The sequence below is a fragment of the Coloeus monedula genome (assembly GCF_965178545.1).
Source record: "Coloeus monedula genome assembly, chromosome: 1".
Lineage (NCBI taxonomy): Eukaryota > Metazoa > Chordata > Aves > Passeriformes > Corvidae > Coloeus > Coloeus monedula.
Genome location: NC_138781.1, coordinates 123596934 through 123619554, shown reverse-complemented (window position 1 = coordinate 123619554; position 22621 = coordinate 123596934). Strand labels below are relative to the sequence as shown.

The following is a 22621-nucleotide window of genomic DNA, read 5'->3' as shown; positions in this document are numbered from 1 at the left end:
GAATTTACAGTTGTCCTTCAACACAGTTTGAAGTGTGAAGAATTGTTATGTACAATGTCAATGTACGATTCTCGAGATAATTTAGCCTAAACTGCAAAGGAATAAGATTTCTTAGAGAGTGATATTTCAGAGTTACTGAATGAGTTATTGAGTTTTGGTATTTTTTTGATATTTGGGGTTTACCTTAATGAAATTACTAGAAGAGAGAGAAAAGAAGATTCTCCTGTGGTGAATGATTACAGCACAAGTTGAAGATCTTAGCAACAAAACCTTGTATGGTTTTAAAGGAGAAAAAATGTATTTTTATTAAAATCACTGAAGTTTTTGACATGAAAAACTTTCAACAAAAGGATTGCATTTTTCTGTGGAAAAAAAAAAAATCACTGTAAAAGTTCTCTGTTTGGTTGAGTTGCTTTTGTCAGCATTTCTCCCAGTTTGTCTCACATTAGCACTAGAGTCTGTTTTGCTGTACTGCTCTTTTTGGGAGCACAGATAAATTCTCCTCTCCCTGTTGTACTCGAAAGTGTATTCACTACTTTTTCCTTAGTCTTTTCTCCTTTTCTTTTACCAGTGATCTTTATCCTGATGAAAAGGAGATGGTTATCAGTACTGCAGCATGAAACCACTTTACCTAGGCATAAGTATAGACAGTGGCAGTGTGAGGTTTTTTCTATCCAGGACTCTCACTTTTTCATTGACTCAATCCATGTCTCTCTCAAGATGATGCATCCATTTACTCCCCACAAGCCTGAAAACAGTGATCAGGTTGGAGCAATGTCTTTACCTCCACTGGAAGTATTTAAGCTGAGAATTCAAGGGTAGAAGACTGTATATTGCTAAACCTCTCATCTGGCTTGTTCTGCAGGGAATGCTTTTTCATACTGCATGTATTTGACCTGGAAAATTTAGAGTTCCAGGAGATCACTGAGTCAGATAATTAAGGTGAGGATTTAAGACACACATAATTTTATAAATGTCAAATATTGCACTGTGGCCAAATATTTGAAAGAAAATTTTATTTTCTCTCCTCTTAGGTGTAAAGCACCTAGGTCTGGGGGAAAACTGCTAAATTAAAAAAAAAAAAAAAAAATAGGGAGATAGACTCACTGGCTTTCTCCTGTCCTAAGTTTCCTGTGTTCTCTCTCTCATAATACAAGAAGACATTCCAGACACCACATTTCTGGGGATTACCTTTCTTGGGGTTGAAGCCTTTGGCCTCATTCTTTTCCTCACAGTTAGAGTGTTCCTAAGCCCCTGGAAAGACACTGTCTGTCATGTCTTGTTGCTTAAATATTGTGATCGAGCCTGTGAATAATCTCTAACTGCTCTGACATGTTCATAATAGCTTTTGTTCTACTCTGTATCTATCCATTTCCATTCCTTAAAGTCCCCTGACGTGGTGTGTTCCAGTTTGGACATGGTATGTGATGGTTTGTCCGGAGATACTATGGAAAAATCAGAGCACTACCTTGAGCTTTTGTGGATGGTAACGATGGTTTGGAAAGTGAAAATGACCCCTCTGTGGCAAGTGATATTGTTAGACCTTTTTCTCCTCGGCTTGTGGGGTTTTTTCTGCCTTTGGTGAAAGTTGTTGTGAAAAGCGGTCAGCTGAACCGGCGTTACCCTGCAGAGTGACGTGTTCGTGTCGGGCTTCTTCAGCTGTGCTGTGTGCAGTGAAGGCTGCGTTAACACCAGATGCCAATCATACACCACCAGTGGATTTGCAAGATTATAGGACAGGAAAAAAGATGAAGGTTAAGCATGGGGCACAATAGAGATTACTTATGGTAATGAATTGTATAATTTTTCTAGACAGATCTGGATTAATGTTTATCCCAGGCAAGAGATTACTGTATGTCTGATTCTAGTTGTAAACAGACATTATTAAACAGAAGGTTTATGTTCATGAAATGCGACTATGGGTGTTAAAGCACTTATGATTTATTATGTGCAAAAAGAAAAATTAACCTGTTCATCTGCTATAGTACAAGATGCGCTATGGGTTTTTGCATAATTTGAAAGGCATCTGCTCCTTTGGAATACAAATAACCAGTGAGATGAGAAAGATTCTCCTCTCATTTACACAGGTCCAATGCCTCACAGTGCAGTGATGTTGAAATGGTGTAACCAAGAAAAGAATAGTCTTGTGTGCTTTTATAAAGCAATAATATTTCCTTGAAAGATCCTGTTGCCAAAGTCTGTTTGTTTGTGAATCTTTAGAGTATTTTCTTTATAACTAAAAAAAAAAAAGTAATTTTCAGAGACCTTTACAAATGACTGCATTGGGGTTTCCGAAATAATTCCCTTTCACTATGTGTAAACACAGTGTTTAGAGACATTGAATTTAATAATTTTTTTAATTGAATATTTTTCAAAATACTTACGTTGAAGCCCATTTTTCTCCTGCTTTATTGTATCACTTCTGCTTAGCATAAGTGAAACATAGATACAGCTTCCATATCTTTAGTATTGCCTTACCTCAGCAGCTAAATAATCACACCTGACTCAGTGCCTTCTGTGTTTTAGGTGAGCTGAAAAATATTCCCTTAAGGAAACTGTAAACAAACTCTCAAACTTCGCTTTTTTTTGGTGAAGTAGATGTTGCAACTCTATTACTTGCTAACAAGGAATTATCTTTTCTCTGTAAGAGCAAAGAAAAATTACAGTTATCAAAATCTGTTCATTCTATTTATGGGCTGTATTTGTAGCCAGCTGATTTTTGCATAATGCCATTTGAAGTTATCCATTTAACAATGATGGATGATACAACTGTGTTGCTCTCCCTCCACTTTGTAACTGATCCGTCTACTTATAGATTGCATTGGACATGTTGCTGATGCTTTATTTGTAAAATTCACTCACATATGTGAGAAATTTGTTCGTTAAGTCTTACTGGCTTCACAGAGGCTTCTCAGACAAGTAAAGATATTCCTTTGTATAAGCAAAACCAGCCCAGTATGTGGAGTGAAAAGACCTGGGAATGTCATGAGGTTTGTTAAGTGAGTTAGAATTTAAGCAGCTAGACTAGACCTGAATAAAATATAAGGCGTTCTGAATGTTTCACTTAGAAAAGTTGCAGTCTTAAATTTCCATCAAAACACTTTATAGTGTTCTTTTACGTTTCTTAGCTATATTTTGCATTTGGTACAACAATATATATTCGCCATGAGAAAAATATAACTTCAATGCTTGTAATATCTTGCCTAATTATCAAATTTTACAACTTCTGTGAAGTGTGAGTCCAGAGTTAAAGTTCATGAGCAAATTAATTAAGCAGTAAAAGTTTCTGTGGGCTTTGTTAATAGTTCCGTTTAGCATCCGAAGTTGACAATGACTTGTGGAGATACCCTGGATGCAGGTAAGAGTCCCTCAGGAAATGGGGTTAGCTCTGCTTGAAAGTTTGTGCAGAGAAGCTCTGGATTTGGGGAGGCGCTAAAATACAAGCACCGCTCTTTTCTTCACCGTGTGTTAGCAGCCATCGATAAGTCGTGGAGACGACCTCCATCTTCCAAAGAGACAGAAAGCTAGAAATGAAGACACATTTCTGTTATCAGTCTGCTGTGGGTCGTAAGTTGAACTGGTGTTATATTTTCCTCTGAAAGCCGCGTAGCCTTGACACAGTGTTTAACAGTGTTAAGCTTATTGCTGCTGAGCTGAACGTGTCTGAAGTGAACGATGACCCTCACGTCTTTGCAATAGCAAAATGTCTCCCTGATGTGATCCCGAAGACTTGGAGCATTAAGTTAATTTACCCCTGGATTTCTGAGCTGCCTTCTTTTTACCCGGCAGAGAGCTTGTGAAGAATACAGCTTCTGACCGAATGACAGAACATGGAGGGTGAAATTAGATGCATTCAATTAGAAGATGACAAAAAGCCTATCTAAATATTTGTCAGGATGCTACTTACAGGAGGTAGTGTCCAGCCGGGGAAGTGAAAGGCAGACACTCTCGGGACTTAATAGTCTGGGGGGAAAAAAATGGGTAAATCATCCAGATTCTTTACAGGCTTGGAAGGGATAATTGAGGGTATCAAGTTGGCTGCTATGCTTCCAGGGCTAGTGACCCTTCTCATGTAATCTCAGATTAGTTCTTTGCTTTTATTCACTTAATACAGAATTAAACATTACGAGTTTTCTGGACCACTTGAGTAAATAATAATGTTATTTGACCACTAGAGGATGATTAATGCAGTGGTTTCTGGGAGGTATTGAAGAAAGAGGGGTTCTACTTTCTCCTCAATATAAAAAAAACACACCACAAAACAGCCAAACAAAACCCCAAAGCCACAAAACTTAAGGAAATGAAAAAGGCACAGCAAACTGTTGTCTGTGAGACTGTCGGACAAGAAGATTTACTGGTTTTCCAGAGGACAAAAGGATGTTCTTGGAAACTAAAATCTGAAATTAGTAGTCAGTTAAACAGAAAGAGATCAAAATATGCAGCTTGATTTAGCCACATCTCTTTATCTGTAAATTAAATTTATAACTGCTTTTCTAAAGTAAGTGAGCAAATCTCTGGCTTGTATTTTCCTGCTCAAAAAGTTTTAATTATGAAAGCAAAATAAAAAGTAAATACAGCATAGCATGGTAATTTTTTTTTATTTGTGTTACAGCAGTTCAAGGAAGAATGTGACTATGATAGGGTTAATCCAGCTACATAAAAATCCATGCTGTGTATGATAGTAGTAAAGCTTGTGATCCCTTGATCTTTGATTAGATCCAAGCTAGTAAATATCTTGTGTTTAATCAGAATGAGTTGTTCTGCATGTAGTATAAGTCACCTTCACAGATGGGATGTAGCAGCAGAGTTGTTCGCGAATATTTGTTTTAATCCCTTCCAGAACAAGCACGCTTTATGTTTCTTTGTTGTAAATCAGATTCAAGCAACTAAAGACCAGCATGAACGAAAGATATTTACTTGCAGTCAGGAGTAGGACAGTGTGGGAAGCTTTTTTCCTTTTAAAGAAAAATATAACTTAGTAGATTCTTAAAAGGTATTTTATGCTGTTCTGTAAAGATAACTAATGTTCACTGTGGCTGCTTTTTTAGACTGGGATGCAAACATCAGTACCTGGAATTTCTTCTTAAACTGTTCATACACTTTCCTATCTTAGACTATAAATATGAAGAGACTAAGATTTATTATAGTTAATGTTCAGCCTGTATTATTATCCCATATTTTAAAGATATTTAGTTAGAATGGCTGTTCTCTTTGCCGGTAAGCTGAAATTACTAAAACGTTGTCTGTAAAGATACTTGTTTTGTGTGGTGTGTCAGCGTCCTATTTACCTAAATCTGTCATAATTGCCTTCCAATACATCTTCCTCTGACATGCCAAATATTGAAAATGAGATAACTCTTTGCTGGGAGATTTTCTACCGAATGTCATTTTTCTGTGTTCATAACTTGATGGTAATAACTGGACGACCTGTAGTTAAATGCATCTCAATTTCTCTCACTTATTTTTCCTAATCACCACACGGAGCCCTCAGTGCTCAGAGGTGTGATTAGATTTAACCTGCCATCATATCTGAAGAACTTTCTGTACAACATATTATACATTGCAGAAATTATATATGTAAATGGCGGGTCTAAGTGTAACATATAAATAGATATAAAGATGAGTTGCTCTCATGCCAAAGTTAACTCCTGTTTATTTTTTTTTTTTCTGTTTTTAACAGAAAGACTGGAGAGCCCCCACTAATAAATGGCTGGATTCCTTACCTTGGGAAAGCTTTGATTTTTAGAAAAGATGCTTACAAATTCTTACTGGATCAGCAAAAGAAATTTGGAGATATTTTCACTGTACATATTGCTGGTGAGAAATATTTTAGTATATATCTTGATTTTTTCCCTCAGTGAGGTTAAATACTAATCCAAATGTTTAGTTTAGAATCTTCCTTACCCAAAACATTTATCTCTAGCATAGACCCATAAAAATCCCTCAGATTTACATGTACTGTAATCATAATAATTATCCATAAAATATCACTATCAACGTGTGGATTTATTTACATCTATAAGTATATATGTATTTTGACAGATTTTGTAGGTATGTACTGTATGAACATAGATTTTGCCAGCACATTTAATTGCATATTGTTGGGTTTTTTCCTAAAGAAGGGAGAACTAACATCATCTTGACACTGCACAGAAAAATATCAGATTAAATTTAGAAAACACTTAAGAAAAAAAGTGCAGAATTTGTTCTCACACATTTTACAACTGGTTGACAGGAACACAAGGGAATGAATGACACATTGACTCAGTGATACAATCGGGACTGGAACACAGAAACTTCCCGTTGCCAGCCTCTTACTCTGATCATGCTTGCTGAAAATAACAATATAATAAAGTATGATATAACCTTGCTGCTTCCTGTATTTATAACTGTATTACTAAGCTAGATTGGATACAAACATTTGAGTGATTTCACATAGACACTTAGCTATGGAAGACAAACAGAATAAAACTGGAATCCTGAATGAAAGTGAAATATATAAATTTACAACTATCTATCTATCCATAGAGATCTACTTTTTACTAAAGTCAATATAAAATCCAGTATTTTCTTGTGTTCAGAAAGGCAAGCTCTTATTAATATAGGTGTGTGTAATCATCTTCTGCAGCTTTAGATGCTGATATCCTTGTTCAAATGATCAACTTTAGTCTATCTAATTTTTAGTTATTCCTGCAGTTTTAGGGAGTTTGAAACAAAAATGTTACATGTAAAGTACAAAGTTTGCTTTGTAATTCTGGGGCAGTAGAATTAGCTTTATATTTCCATAGAAGCAATATTTTGCAATGCAAATTATTTTTTCTTCAAATGTCAATTAATTTAATTGCAAGCTGAGTGTTTAATTAATAAAATTTTTCTTCATTTAAAAAAATCTGTCCTTTTGTTCCTTTGGAAGAGAATTTTTACTGTATTAAATATGTGATTTTTTAAAATTCATTTAGAAGGGGTTTTTTTTGGAAACTGGTATGATCAGATTTTTTTGCAACTTGAAAGTGAGTTTGGCACAGTATAACACCAACTTTTGTTGAAATACAGTCTTTTTTATTGTTAATGTGAATTCACACTACAATACAGTTTTGGCTTCTTACAGATTAATAACTACAATTCAGATATTATCTTAGTACATTCGTAAAACCAGATACAGTCATACGTCAGATTCTTAAAAGTGTTTAATCAAATATTTCCTTATTTTGCCTCTTTATTATTTTATGCAAGACTGTGTTTAGAAATTTGTGTTTAAGCAATCTGTGAGTGTAGTTTCAGAAATTTCTATTTGCATGATAAACCAAATTCCATCTCAGATAATCCCCCTATGTTCAAGTGTTTTGAGCCAAGCTTCCCTTGATAAAGACTGAGGTAAATGGAGTTAGTTCTGGGTATCACTTCAGTCTTGTGCAGGGAAATGTTTGATTTTGTGAATCCGTCATAACAGAGACACCACTTGAAGTTCTCTTTTTCAGTATAAAATTGCTGACCGTCAGGACTTCATTAAAGAGAAACAGTTTGTCATCCGCAAGTCAGGGAAGAAACCAAAGCTAGTTAGTACCTCCTGTCGTGTCCTGATCTGAAGCCATGCAGGATTTCTGTATGTCTTACTGATTTGACAAAGATGATGTTTCTGTGCTCGGCAAACATAGCGTAGCCAGCTGTATGTGGACTATCATTACTTTACCCCCCGGTGGATGTCTAAAGGTCCTGTCAAAAAATTCTATCAATATATATTGTTCTAATTATTGGGTCTCAAACTAGCTCATTTGGAAAATGTGGAACGATGCTTGGAGTTTCTGGCGTTGCCCCGTACTGGTAATGCGATTTTGCTGATTGTACTTTCCCATGTGATGAGCAAATGATTGTCATCCCTAAAAGTCTCAAGGGACATGGATGTCATCTTAATAAAGAAATTAAAAAGCACATCTTTCTATGAGAAACAATGTAAATTCCTGACCTGTCGCAGAAAATAGTTCTCTAATTGGTTTTGTGTGGTGGTGCAGCAGAATCGTTTTCCCCAAACGTCATGCCAGCGCAGCACCACTGTACATCATTGTCAGCAGTTCAGCAGAATCTCCCTAATAAGAGGACGATTACATAAATGCGATAGTCTTGGGGGAAAAAAGAAGGAACAGAAAAGAAAAGAATAAGGAGGGGAAAGAGAGAGAGTCTGTGGCATTGAGATGATCATACTTCCCAAGCCTCTCTGCTTGTTAAGGGTCAGCAGCATAGGCAGAAGGCTAGGTAACAACTTAAAAAGCTTGAAACAGTTTTGCCATTGTTTCTTGGGATTAAACTTTGTGTCCTTTCCCTCTCAAGTTGAAATGAGTGATAATGAACTCTGCAACATTCTCTCTGAAACTAACTAATCTTTTAATAAAATTGTCTTAGTGGTTTTGACTAAGCACATTTGCCTTTTCAAAGGTCTAAGGACTGCTGCTAAGTCATTCTTTTCTTTAAAGCAAGATACACCTACAGTAACGTATCACATTTTTCTCTCCTAGGCAAAGGTAATTTACATTAACTCCTTACCAGGCTGAAGCCTGCTGCAAGCATTACTGAAATAACATCCATCATTAGATGCCATCTGAAATGCTTGTCTTTCATCATTAGCATTAAAAAGCTCCAGAATGCATTATTAGAGTAATTTCTTAACTATCATACAAATACTGGCTTCTCTGCTCAGATTTACCAAAGTTGACAATTTTCATATTTTCCACATCAATCTTCTATTTCTAGGAGACTGTAGAAACTAAATGGAGATAACCAAGCTATTTGCAGCATGGGTGTAATGGAGGCTGAAGGACTGGATAGTGAAGTATGAATTCTCTGTAGCCATTAAAAAAATAAATCCAGTGTTTTGCGGAAACAGTGATAAATCTCTTGTTTTGACTTGTTTCTACTGTATTAAATAAAATAGCTCAGTGACTTCAGGTATTCAGAGTTGGAATGTGACATTTCTGTATGTACATGTCTACTTAGTTTTTGGTGTTGAAGGGTTTTTTTACAAACTAACAGGGAAAGGCTTAGTCTCTAGTGGTTTCTATATAAATACCTTCAATATTTAAGGCGACCTGATTTGTGGAGATTGTAGTATGCCTCCATTTTTGGCTGATTTGGCATTACCTTTTCTAGTACACTGATGGAAACTCATGAGTATCAAGATTTTGGGTTGGTTTCAGAAAAGGTTACTTTCCAAAGATAGTCTTGGTATTAGCTGCAATGGAAGGACATGGGAGTACAGGGGAAAGCTGCATTTTAAAATACCAAATAATAACTGAAAACTTTAGGAAAGGTTTTAATTTATTGGTCTACAACATCACGAGGGACAATCAGTGGGAAGCACCCTCACTGGGGACAACAACAGGATTTAAAAGGCAAAACTAAGGACCATAATGGCACTTTAAAATTTAAAATCATAACTTGAGGTGAGAAAGTTTGTTCCACTTCGGATGTTTGCTGCTCAGGGTGTAGAGGAGGTGTTGGGGCACGGTTTTGTAATTAGCAATCTGTTCCTGTATGGAGGAGACTGGGGTAAGCAGTGTAGCCATGTAGTGCATCTGTGTGCAGGGATGACTGTAATTGTTAAAGGTTCCCATACCCACTCTCACAACTTTCTAACTGCCATTAATTAGCCCTAGGTTTTAGTTCCTTTCTAATTAAGAGATCTAAAATTAGATTCTCGATGGCATATGTAAACAAGCTGCCTTTGTTATAGAGGGGTTCCACTTTTCTGATTATCTAGGCCTTTACTAAATGCAGCAACAAGAAATATTTTGGTTTATGTGTTTATATATGCTGTTGACTTGCAGTGGTGTGGTCTGGAGCCTGAATTGATTCTACAAAATGAATTATATTTTGGTACATACTTACTTTTTGCTACCAGGAACCTGATGAGAATAATAAAAACAGGATCTGTAATATTCTTTTTCTCAGGGACTTTTTTTCCAAAGTATGTGCTAGTGTTGAGTGAGTTTTGATTTAAAATTATTACTAAAATAGTTTGTTTGTCTGAAAACTCATTTGCTGAAAATCATTTTCTTACTTAAAAATGATAAGAATTGATGTGCGTTTGCTAAGTGTCTGATTAAAGATCACAAAGAAACTCATATTTTGCATCAGAAATAAGCAGATGGTGGACAGATGGTTTAAATTAATATTAATTAAAAATCTTAACTTAAATTGTTTACCCTGTAAATGCAAAGTTAAGAAGCCAGCTTTCTTCTTTAGGGTTAATAACACTCCAAATCTATTTATTAAAAATTGCTCCAATGGGCATTCTTTCCAAGCTTTGATCACAAAGATGGTAGCCTCAATAAAGAGCATGAACGTGGGTGAAAGCTGGAGAGAGTCATTCTAGGACTCTTAACAAAGATCCTGCAGAGGTCAAGATGAAAAATTCCTGTTAGCCTCTGTACTCTGGAAGGAAAGAAATGGTCAAAAAGGGACTGAGAATTCAGGCTCTCTCGTTAATGCTGGTTTCTCAATATACTTACTCTTTAAAATTAAATTTACAGCTATGGTTGATTATGATACAGTAAAACAAAATCCATGAGTATCTTAAAAACCTTCACACACTGTTGACAAAAAAGAAAAAGGGTCATATTCTGTGTCGATATATCCCTTATGTTTCCTTACTGGTTCACTGGGGTTGCAGTTGATGTAATTGGGAGGGAAATTACGGCAGCTGGTAATTGTAGAGAAAGTCCAGAGTGTAGCCAAATACCATAGAGCACTGTGTGTGTATAAATCAGAATATGAAATAACTATGATAATTCAAATATCACTATATGGTAACCATGGATACTTGACATTTTTAGTGGTAGTGACTACTTATCTCTGGACATCTGTCACAGAGCCAAATTTGGTCCTCAGTTAAGCATGTAGTGTTCCCATTAAAATCAAAGGAGATTTGTCCCTTTAGTGAGACAGAATTAGACTGTAAGTGCTGGAAGCTTCGCTCTTTCCTTGAGTTTGTAACTGGGATATTTCGCAGAGGAAGTGTGCATTTTAAAAAGTACCCTTTTTCCCTAATGTACCTCTTCGTTCAAGGTAAGAATCAGGAACTCTAAATTTAGAATCATCTATAAAGAGCTAAAACTTAATTGAGCTTTGGGAGTGTTAGCGTTTTGATTCATGGTAGTTCTTCTAAATGCTTTTCTTCAGCAGTTGACTTGAAGTTTAGGGAGAAATTGCAGGATTTCTCTGGCAGGGACAGTTTGAAAAAGCATCTAACTTGATGCAATCCTATCCCTCTGTACAAGGAACTGAAGGTATCACTGTGTCACCTCATTAAGTACCCTGGGAAGGGTAGGAGTTTGGCAGTACACTCTGACACAATGGATGCTGGCACTGGGACAGTGTGTACCCCAAAGTAGAACCCATGCTAAAAATGGTGCCTGCTACAGCGTAAGCTATGACTTCACATCCATAAACTAAGGTAGTCATGTTACGGATACTAAGCACATTCTTAACAAAGAGTTAGCAAAGCTTCAGGGAAAAAGAACCAGATGTGAGAGAAGCTTTAAATGTTGGGGGTTTGCAGCATGCAGTTAAAGCTGTAACTGACAGATTACGAGTTCCTGTGTCATCGGCTTGGAAAAAAGCTGCCTAGGTGGCGTGTTTTCCACTCCCGCCCCTGTCATTCACTTTCCTCTCTGCAGGTGAAAGGTGTGTGTTTCTCTCTTTCTGCTGGTGAAAACCTACAGTTTCCAAATGTTGCTACGACTCCACATTGTATTTTCATGAATTAGACCAGCGTAGTAAATTATTTATTTCAGACCACCACAATTGCAGGGATCACACACAACTCTTGACACAAACTGTCTACGTGGAAATGGCTTCATGCGGATTTTAAAAGAGCCTGCGAAGTGTACACAGGCAGAATCTGCATCCTGACAAAGAAAATTCAAATAAAATTTGTTTTATCTTTTTTTTTCCTTCTTTGCAGATTTCTTCGCGTATCTTTGCTTTGGGGTTTTTTTCTGCAGGCTTTTTTCACAACTTGGGTTTATTTTCAGTTATTGTTTCTGAAAGTGTCACCGGATCATAAAAGTGCACATCTCTTATTATTTTCTTTTCTTCTATTCAGGTAGATATATTACCTTTATCATGGACCCATTTCAATATGTCTATGTCATCCGAAATAGCAAGCAACTTGAATTTCATGAATTTGCTAATAAAATGGCATCTAAAACTTTTGACTACCCAGCCTTGTCAAAAGGAAAATTCCCTGAACTCAAGGAAAACCTGCACAGAATCTACCAGTATCTACAAGGCAAGCCTTTGGATATCATTTCTGACCACATGATGAAAAATCTCCAGGATATATTTGAATGGAAATGCTCACAAGCAACAGATTGGGAAACAGAAAAAATGTACAAATTCTGCTGCTCTGTAATGTTTGAAGCCAGTTTTGTAACACTATATGGAAGAGTTCCTGCTGCAGATGGCCACAAAGTTATTAGTGAAATCAGAGACAAATTTATCAAGTTTGATGCCAGCTTTCCCTATTTAGCTGCAAACATACCAATTGAGTTGCTAGGAGCTACCAAGAAGGTTCGGAAGGAGCTTATACATCATTTTTTACTTCAGAACATGACAAAATGGCTGGGAGGGTCAAAAGTGGTCCAAGCCAGACAAGATATATTTGAGAAATATGAGCTGCTTGGAGATTATGACAAAGCAGGTAGGAAACTTATGAATGATTGCTTGTCTAAAATAAAATAATTTACTATAGACCTTTGAAATAAAAAGGCAAAATGGCGACCTTGAAATTTTTTTATGTTCATTCTAATTGGCTAATGATAAAATGTTTTACTCTGAAACAACCCTCTATGATAATTGATTTTTTTTTTGTGCTGAGGTGGTAAAACAAGATACTTAATGGTGATAATGAGAAAGATTATAACTGAGCTGCATTTCCTCCCCTTATTCCCCCCACCCCCCCGACATTACATTTCAAACTATTCTCATTAAGCAGAAAATTAGACTTCAGAAGCCTATTGGTCCTCATTAGCATTCACTGATCCTTGGCTGGGTCTGTGTCCTAACATCTTTTAATTAGCACACTGCAAATCTAATCAGTGTAATAAACGCTATTAATCTTCCTTTTCACTTATTTTCTCCCAGCACATCATTTTGCCTTCCTGTGGGCCTCTGTGGGAAACACGATTCCAGCTACATTCTGGGCCATGTATTATCTTCTGCGGCACCCAGAAGCTCTTGCAGCGGTGCGTGACGAGATTGACCATTTGCTGCAGTCAACAGGTCAAAAGAGAGGGCCCACATATAACATCCACCTCACCAGAGAACAATTGGACAACCTGGTCTACCTAGGTAATTTATTTTTATCTGTTAGGAAGAGAAGAGGGGCTCTCCCGGCAAACTCGGTTTATCACTCATTTCTGTTTACTGAGAAGGTGGAGGACACAGCTGCCTAATTGACATAATAACACCCATTTACATCAATTATAAATTATGTAGTTTATAGCTGTAGATACTCTCATTGCATGTAAACATTAAAGCCTAGGTAATTAACTATGCAAGGTATGCAAAAGGCTAAATCGAAGCTTTGCAATTATTTGGAAAAAAGTTGATGCCTATTAAGTTGTTTGATTCTGAGCATCTGCCGAAGTGTTAATGCATTTCAAATACTTCTGTATGGTACTGCCAAGAAAGACCCTTTTCTGAAATTAAAGGGGGATAGCGTATTTAAACCGCAAATGTATTTTTTTCTGCAAGCAATTTCTTTCTTTCTCTCTTCAACCAAACAAAAAAGGCTTCTAAAGCAGGCTTCTGTTGGGCAATGCTTCCAAATAAAATATAAGAAGATAAAAATTTGCAGAGCAGAAATGGTGTTTTCAGTACTTTATTCAAAAGAGGGAGCTTTAAGGGAGCTACACGTCTTCCAGTTCTGGATCAGGGGTTCAGAAGGAGACCCTTACCAGTGGTCATTGGAAGTTGTTTGAATCAGGAGCTGTATAGGCCTTCAGAGCATCAGCTCTTGGTTTCACTTCATTTGGTGGTGCACAGACACTGGCAAGAGAAATGGTGAAAATAGCCCAAGGGAGGAAAGAGGGTGTAGCACATAGGTACCTAACCTTTAAGCATCTGAAAGTCCCCACAAGTAGCGTTACAAGGTTAGACAACAGCTGAATAAAAGATTAAATGTTCAATAATCCTCTGTTGTTAAATATCAAAACCAATCCCATGTTCAAAACAAGCTCATGTCTATAGATCTTGGTAGCTCATGACCTGAACTGATGCTCCACTCTTAAACAAAACTGTGTCAAGAGGTGGTGGTGGAGCAGTGCATTCTGGGCCTGGTTTGGATCCTTGTAATTGTTGCCGTTCTCCAGGATCATCCAGTGTGGCATGTCTCAAGAGTCTCTGTGCAAACTTGATTTGATTAGTACAAATATAAAATTGAGGCCGATTAATTTCCTTTGTGTTAGAGCATTAATATTAATCTTATATATCATAAGTCTACTAATTTGGTTACATCTGGAGTCATAGCTGTTTTGATGCAGATTTATCTCTAACAAATGGAGAATGCTTTTGAAGTAGAGGAGATATTGGATGACAATTCTGATGAGTAACATGACTTTCTAAGCATTTAATGGACTTTTAAGGAACACAAGTAAAACTACTTCACACCAGAGCTAGCATACACCAATAAATAAGTTACCAAGCATCAAGAAGATCAAAAGAGAATTTGGTTTGTATTTATAGACTGAGATGGGAATGGCAATGAAAAAAAGGGGGGAAAAGGCTCCCCAAAAGTGTAGGACTAAGGAAAATAAAAGCATGTAGTTTGCTAAAACCATCTGGTGCAAAACAGTATGAACCGTTTAAAAACATTAACTGTGTCATTCCTCTGCTTCTTGAAATCTTGAAGTACCTTGGTAGCATTTGATTTATGTGTTAAGAGGGAAGTGCCACATCCTACTTTGTAGTATTCTTGTAACACTTTTGTTAAATTTTATAATCATGTCAAACATAATGTGATATGAACAGAAGCTAGATTTCAATTCTTCTGGCACTTTAAGTCATAAACGGCTCAATACTGTCCCATAAAATAATAATATAGAAAAAAATCTGTACCATAGGAGAATTAGAGTCGTGCTTCAGCGGAAAGGGATGTTTTGTTAATAAGTGTGTAGGAGGGATGAAGGTCCCAAATTACATTGCTTGCACACCAAAAACTCCCCTGTTGCAGGAAGGCCACTGACCCCAAACCTCCAAGAGCTTTTCCTCTTTCCGTTCCCTCTGTGCCAACCCGGAGCGTAGGAAACTGGGATTGTGTCCCTGCTCTCGAGTGAGGCAGACCAGGTGGGATGCTTGCATGTTCATCACCTTGTCATCTCATTCTCCTGTTTTAAGCGCTCTGATTCTCCATCCTCTTTTTGGCCTACTATAACAAGAGACTTTTTTTGGTTCTTCATGCTATGGAGAAGAAGCACAATTGGTAAAAGTCTGTCTCAGGAAGTAGCATTGTTATTATGGTCAGATTCTTTGGGTCTAGGGAACAACATGGTCGGATTTACTTCTAAATTCTAAGCACAGGTATGTGATTATTTTATTTAAAAAAAAAAAAAAACAAAATAAACCAAAAACCAAAACACATTCAACCCAAAATAAGCTAGCAAATGTTGGCCCTGATTATCTTTTTCTGATGGTATTTCTGGGCAAGGACTCTTTGTATTGTCTACATAAAACAATATAATCCCAAAATCCAAACGTGTATTTGTGCACACAGAGTAACATACATTATTAGACATTGTAGATCACAACAGAACTCTCATATGGTAAAGGACACGTGAAAATGGTCTGTCAATTAAACTGGTTATAATGGAAATGCCAAGGGTAAAGCAGAGATGTACTTAGTGCATGTTTAATGCTAGGCATGTTTAGTCAGTTCGTTTGTTTAATATTAGTCCATTCATTTATATGGTGAAGTATTCTTGCCCCAGGTCATTGCTGAATCCCAGATATTCCTGCAAAAAGAGCACAGCTTGAAAAATTGTTTCGTGCACAAGAAAGGGTAGGCACCCAAAAAGACCTAATACAGAGTATGTAGTCGTAACACAAATGCTAAGCATTAAAATTATTGGTTGAATTGAAAGAAATAAATATATTTTTCTGGAATGGTCTGGGCAGTGCCATTTAGTTCTTAGTAAGATGCAAATGTACTTGTTTCAGATTATCGTTTGTGTTGGCACACCGTGATGCCCGTGGGTAAATGACCCCCCCAAATATTTGCATACTCAATAGCTATTTTCCTACAATACACTCTAATAATTATTGTACCCTATTACCTGCTCTGTATTAGTGTAAAATTAACAATCCATTATTACACAATAAGTTTTATAAAACATTTACAGATAGAGATCATGTTTAATTAAAATTAACTTGCCTACTAAAGCCAAATGCACTTATGATTCGCAATGACCTTTTATTACCTGCAGTCCCTTGTTTTGGCTGGATGATTGACAGCTTGCTGTTTGGCTACCATGTTGTATTTCAGCTGACAAGACTTTTCATTTTAACTCAATTTGCCTGCCTATCACAAGCTGGTGGCAGGCCAGGCTCAAGTCACCCAGCTTTGCCTCAGCAGCTTGCTCTATTTCTCATTAGTACGCATTTATTCAGTGGAAATTGGAAGACAAATGCTTGAAGGCATGTGAACTAAGTATAGCAAATTAGGGTTTAAAGACTGAATATTTATAAGTATATTGAAACAGTTTTTTAAAAAAAAAGTCTAGAATGAATTGGAAGCTGAGTGCTAGCTTTAGTATAAGAGAAATGAAGAGAGAAGTGGGAGGATTCTAAGAATAACAATACTATGAGAGATATCTCTCTCTTCCCCCCTCCTTCTCTCTCTCTAGAAAATATGTAAAATCTCTCTGACAACACCTTATCAAACAACAGCCTGGCTTCTTTATGTAGCGCTTGCACAGTGAAGTTTAGCATCTCATGTGTGTAAGAAGGGGGGAAAAAAATGAGGGTCATGTTCATTTGCTGCTTGGTTATCCCTTGGTATGCTTTAAATTGCCTTGTTTGTTCGGCACAAGCACAGAAACAGATGTTGCTCTACCGTGCTGGATAATTTACTGTACCTCACAGTGCAGAATGGAAGGCCTCCCAGGCTACCCAGCTGGTCTGTCAGCAGCGATGGCTGGTGTCTGCTGAACTATGACAACTGCAAGTAAAGGCTGCAGTTTTATTGTGCAGTTGTCATTCCTCTCAATGTATAGCTCTGGCATTTGTGGAAAGCTGACTGTCTATTTTTTTAATGTGAGCCTGCAAAGCCATATAAGCTCCATTCTCCTTTGTTGATCATAATGTGACTCATTACTTTTGTCATCTAATGATTATCGGCATGATCGCTCAGAGCGAGAGCCAAGCTCGCCTTCCACACATAACTGGTACTGGAAGGTAAAACAGATTTGTCATTTATGATCTGACCGCTAAGCCACACTTTGTGCTCCATTATTGTGATTAACTTCTGCATAAGATATGCTGCCCAATTGTCATTTGAGATCCGGCAGCAGGCAGGGACTGCTGCGCTTTCTGGGAGGATGTCCACCGATAGGATGTGACCGCATTGCTTGGGTGGTTAAATGTAAACCTGCTATTTTGCCATGGCACTTCCATAATTATTACTCTTTTTTTTTTCCCTCCTTCCCTCTTCCTCATTTGATTTCTGCTGTCTCTACATATGTCACCACCATTTCCAAATGGTGGACTGGTATGAAGCTACCAGCTTCATTTTCCGCGGGTTGAAGGCAGGCTGGAGTGGAGGCTGGACCCTTCCTTTGTACCGCGTAAAGTTTTGTTGCCAGAGCACTGCCAGTTGAAATCTATCGTGTCAGGTGCCTTGTGGCTATCCGCAGTAGAGGCCATCTTCTGGAACCAGGGTTCTTTTCTGGCTTCGTCACCAACAAGCCGATTTGACTCTGCCTGATTATAGTAACGAAGGCAGTCCAAAAGAATATGCACAGACTCACTGTACGTCACATTGAATCACGGCGCTGGCCACACAAAGCTGACCGCAGCCTCATTTCTTTAGACAAATGCATGCTTAAGGAAAAACCTCCTGCAAGAAAGCATCCAGGGCCACTTTATTTGCTATGCATGCTGCACCAGATTTAATTTTTAGTGAAAGAACGTTTGTTATTATTTTTTTCAGAGGCATCTGCACTGGGTAGCTACTGTCTCTAATAAACTAACCTTTTGGGTGCAGCAATTGCAGTGCCTTGGTGAACACTTAGAGAAGGCTTATTTGATATCACAAAACATAAATGAAGACACAAATGGATTATTACATGCAAATGAAACCCTATTTTAGGCTATTTTTCACACTAATGATTAGAAGGAATCAAGTCACATATAACAGTGCCCATACACGCTGGTGGAAAAATAGTCAGTTTTGATTACAAAGTGAGAGATGCAGCCCTAGACAGGAGCTACATGCTGATATACATGCTATCAGAATGATTTATGCAAATTATGCATATTATTCCCAAAGGAATTCCTCCTCAAACTGCCAGGATAAATTGCCGGAAATTAGCCATAAAATCTGTCGTGCTAGGAGCAAAAGGTGAAGGCCACTGGGAAAGCAAGGACATTCAGCTTCTGGAGCCTTCCAGGATGTGATGGTGGAGACAGAAATCTTGCTTTCCCCAAACCTGAAAGGACTATGTTTTGTTTCCTCTAGGCCAATTAGAAGTGTCTTTCTCTCTTAAAATTACCAGGCAAATAATGAATTGCTTTCATTCACTCTGACCACAACAGACACTATCATTTGGCAGCATAGTGCATTGAAAAGAAAATACATTTGAAAATTCTCAGAATAACTACAGAATTAACAAGCAGAATGATTTCTAATGTACATTAGAAATCCATTACCTCCAACAGCTTTCAAAAGGCAAGCTAAACAGCTCCATGGATGCTCTCGCTGATATTTGTTTGCAACCACCAAAATATATGTAAATGCATAAAGCGTTCATGTCTTTTGATTGTGTTGTTTTCAACATGATGCCTGAATAGTGACTTTCCACCCAAAACTTGGTGCTCCTTACAACTGACAGGATTTCTCATCACCATCAGTGAGAATCACACCGGGAGGTTCAGCATCCCGACTGGCCCACCCCAACCCTGCGGGGTTGTTTATTGCCTCCTCCTGGTCTCTGCTTTTTGTTTGGCTTTGTTTGTGTTTTTTTCCTTTTTTTTTTTCCTTTAGCCTGCCCTACTAAACTCCTGGAGAATCAGCAGCTGTAGCCATGTATAACTTCCAGTCATCTCCCATATTTCTGATGCCTCCCCCCCTCCCCCGTTTTGTTTAATCGCAGAGAGTGCCTTAAACGAGAGTTTAAGAATGTGCTCGTCCTCCATGAACATCCGCATCAGCCAAGAGGATTTTGTTCTCAAGCTTGAAGGGAATCAAGAAGTCGTTTTGAGGAAAGGAGACTGGATAGCCCTTTACCCGCAGATTTTGCACATGGACCCTGAGGTCTATGAAGATCCTAAGGTAAACATTCAGCTGGTGCTACTCTTCCTACTCCAGGCACTTCGAAGCAGCCAAGCCTTTTGTGATCTGTGGGTTGTTGTTTTTTTTTTTTTTTACTGCTGTTCCTTCTTGTGGAACAAATCTTCCTAGTTTCAGATGTATTTTCTAGGGCCCTGCAGGTCAAAGGATTCATGGCCTGAAGAGAGAAATATGGTGATGAGACTGACTGGGACTGCTTTCAAAGGAATTGACAGTTGCACATTGACTACCATAAACTTTAGGCTAAATGTGGGCTTTGTTTGGCAGTGGATCATTTGATACCCAAGGAGGGCTGAATAATAGAAGGTGGTTTAAATAGCAAATAATGTGGGCCATTTAGCTAAGTGCCCGCAAAGCATCATTGACTCTCTGAAGCCCTATAATAGCAGTGTCTTACTTGAGCCTTATGCTTTTTCACCTCCCTTCGTAGGGATTCACCCCTTCTTGATCAATTAGAGTGTTGTGAACTTGAGACTGTAAAGCTGTTGCTCTGCAGCGAAGCTCGGAGGGTAATTGTGTCATCTCCTTGTATTTTTCTCTGACGCTCAAGTTAATGAATATCAAAGACTCGAAATTAATCCACCCTGCCTCAGCTGTAATACTGCTTCAGAAGTTCACCACCTGAATGCAAATTGAATAGTCCTCTTCTCGGCTAGGTTGCTCCCCAGATTGCTGTCCCCAGCCCAGGGTGGCACAGAGGAAGAGCAAGAAAGAGCAAGGGTGCGCGCTGACGCTATTAAATGGCTCGTCTGCCTGAGAGGCAAGAGCTTTTTACCTCATCCATTCCTCACCCCTATTTTTCTAAGCAAATGGCTGTCTCCCAGCCATACTGATTTCCATCCTTGGCATTTGAGGCAAAGAAGAAAGGAACTGGATTTTTTTACATGTTTATAGAAAGCCCGTGTTAGAGACATTGCTCTCTGAAGCTCTCCCTTCCAGGAATTTAAAGACGAGAGGTTGCAAAGAAAAGATGAGATTCAAGTGTCTCCTTGGTGCAGGACAGCATTTCGTTGTGTAGGAGCTCTGCCAGCCTCAGTGAGAGGAGGTGTGGAGCATGTTGGAGTCAGCAGGAGTAAGGTATAGTCACTGGGATGAACGCTGGAGCCGTGGGAATGAAAATTACATTCAGGGGAGCTCTGCTGGCTGTCCCCACCCAAAAATGAAGATGAAGCCTGCAGAGAAAATTAGGGTTTTAAAAATAATTAATCTCCTGGCAAATAGTTGATTAATATTTTTATCCTTAAAAAGGACAGATAACAGCTAACAAATAAGCTCTCTTTTTTTCATTTTATCCTTAACACTTTATTTTGGAGAATGTTATTGATTTGTCAAAAGTCCATCTGTTTGTTTAGGTCCTAGACCAAAAGCATCAGTGTGGAAACTGATCTCCTCCCTTATCCAATAATTGCCGGAATATATTACCATATTTCCATTGCTTGGATATATCTGCTTAGTATCAGCTCTGTTCAGCTTTCACAGTACAGCTTTAGTTCATATATTTTATCTTTTTGATAGTGAATGAGCAATCCACACATTGCAGTACATTGATTTCAGCACATGGGCCCTCTCGAAAAGTGGGGAAATCACTGTTCTGTTTGGTTCTTAAAATATGCAGTGTGCTTTCAACAATAACTACTGAGGATCAGATAGAGATGGAGAATGAATTTTTTGAAAGGTGCAGTCTTGAGCTTGTCATGTATTTAGGGAAAACTTTTCCTGGGAAAACAGGCAGCTTGACGAGATAATTTTGTAGCAATGCTTTTTCTCCTGGATACATAAATTTAAGTTCAAGCTATCTTCTGCTTTGGCACCATATTGTGTAAGTGTAAGCATGTATTTCTGACCTCTTTCTCCATCCATTAAGGCCTAAATAAATTAGTCAGTTTTCTATAAAGTGTATAAGTGAACCCCTAAATTCCAACTCAGCTAGTTATAGAGCTCAGTAAATGAACTCTGAAAAACCCATAGAGTAAATATCAGGAAACCCTGCAGGAAACCCTCTATGGTGACATCCCAAACAAAGCTAAATACAGTATGTGACAGAAAGGGACTTATATCAATCGCAGGAGATTGCTCAGTTTTCATGATACTTGCAGCAGCCCATCCACACAGAACTTCATTACCTGTTTTTGCTCAGTATCTTGACCTTTTCCTTGCTGTCAGCCACCATGTCTCATTCAGGAGCCTTTGCACATGGCTGAAAGTTCCTTCATTTTTAAAAATTAGGCTTTATTTAGCCAGTAAACTAGCTTGTAAGGAAACACTACTCAACCCAAGGGGCTTCAGCAGCACAAGCCTGAGTTCGATGTCACTGTCATTGGCTACATTCCTGTCTCGCACTTGTTTTCTGTTTTCCCTATTCCTTAGACAGCAATTTATTTTTTGTTAAAAGCAATTACAAGTCTCAGAAAGCTCTTAATATGACAAAGAAAGCATAAGGTTTGACCCAGTGTGTCTGTGTGTTCAATAACACAGCTCTTAATTGCTCCAGACACCAGAAGTGCACCGTGTGAAAATGTTTGCGCAAAGTGAAGAGCTCTGGGTTGGGTTTTTAAGCTATTGCAGTTCATACTTAGAGATGCTTTTTTAGACCAGAAGGACTTAGAATTCAGGAAGTAAATCTTACGGTATTCTGGCCTTTCATTTGTTACTGTGCTGCTTCAAATGAAGCAATAACTTCCTGGCGGAAAAAATAAAGGCATGCTTCCTTTTGGCTGGGGTGTTCAAAGAAACTGAAAATAATTACTTGTCAGTGGATACAGACATAGAATCACCTTTATATTTGCGGAAAATCCAGGCCTCTGCCATTTAGTGAAACAAGCTCCTGTTCTTTAGCACCCAAACTTACATCCCACTGCACCTAGTACTCGTTCTCTTTCTCACTGACCACCTCCCCTGACACTTGCTTCTCAACAGCAAGACCTGGAGTGCATGATTTTCAGAGCCTTTAATCTAACGGGTAGATCACTATCAGTGTATTTTTAATGGTGGTGTGGGGTTTTTAATCAGTTGAGGTCGATTTCTGTCTGACTGACTTGTTCCCAGGCAGCTCCAAATGGCTGC

The 22621-nt window shown here is 38.1% G+C and overlaps 1 protein-coding gene across 2 annotated transcripts in view; it reads left to right on the top strand.

The window, feature by feature from the left end:
- The window catches only part of CYP7B1 (cytochrome P450 family 7 subfamily B member 1), a 36526-nt gene that overhangs the window by 8738 nt on the left and 5167 nt on the right, over positions 1-22621 (top strand). For both annotated transcript variants that reach the window (XM_082280473.1, XM_082280474.1), the window contains exons 2-5: positions 5681-5817; positions 12098-12694; positions 13138-13344; positions 19362-19540. In XM_082280473.1, coding sequence (XP_082136599.1) covers positions 12118-12694; positions 13138-13344; positions 19362-19540 — 963 coding nt within the window. In that variant the 5' untranslated portion in view covers positions 5681-5817; positions 12098-12117. The remainder of the gene's footprint in view (positions 1-5680; positions 5818-12097; positions 12695-13137; positions 13345-19361; positions 19541-22621) is intronic.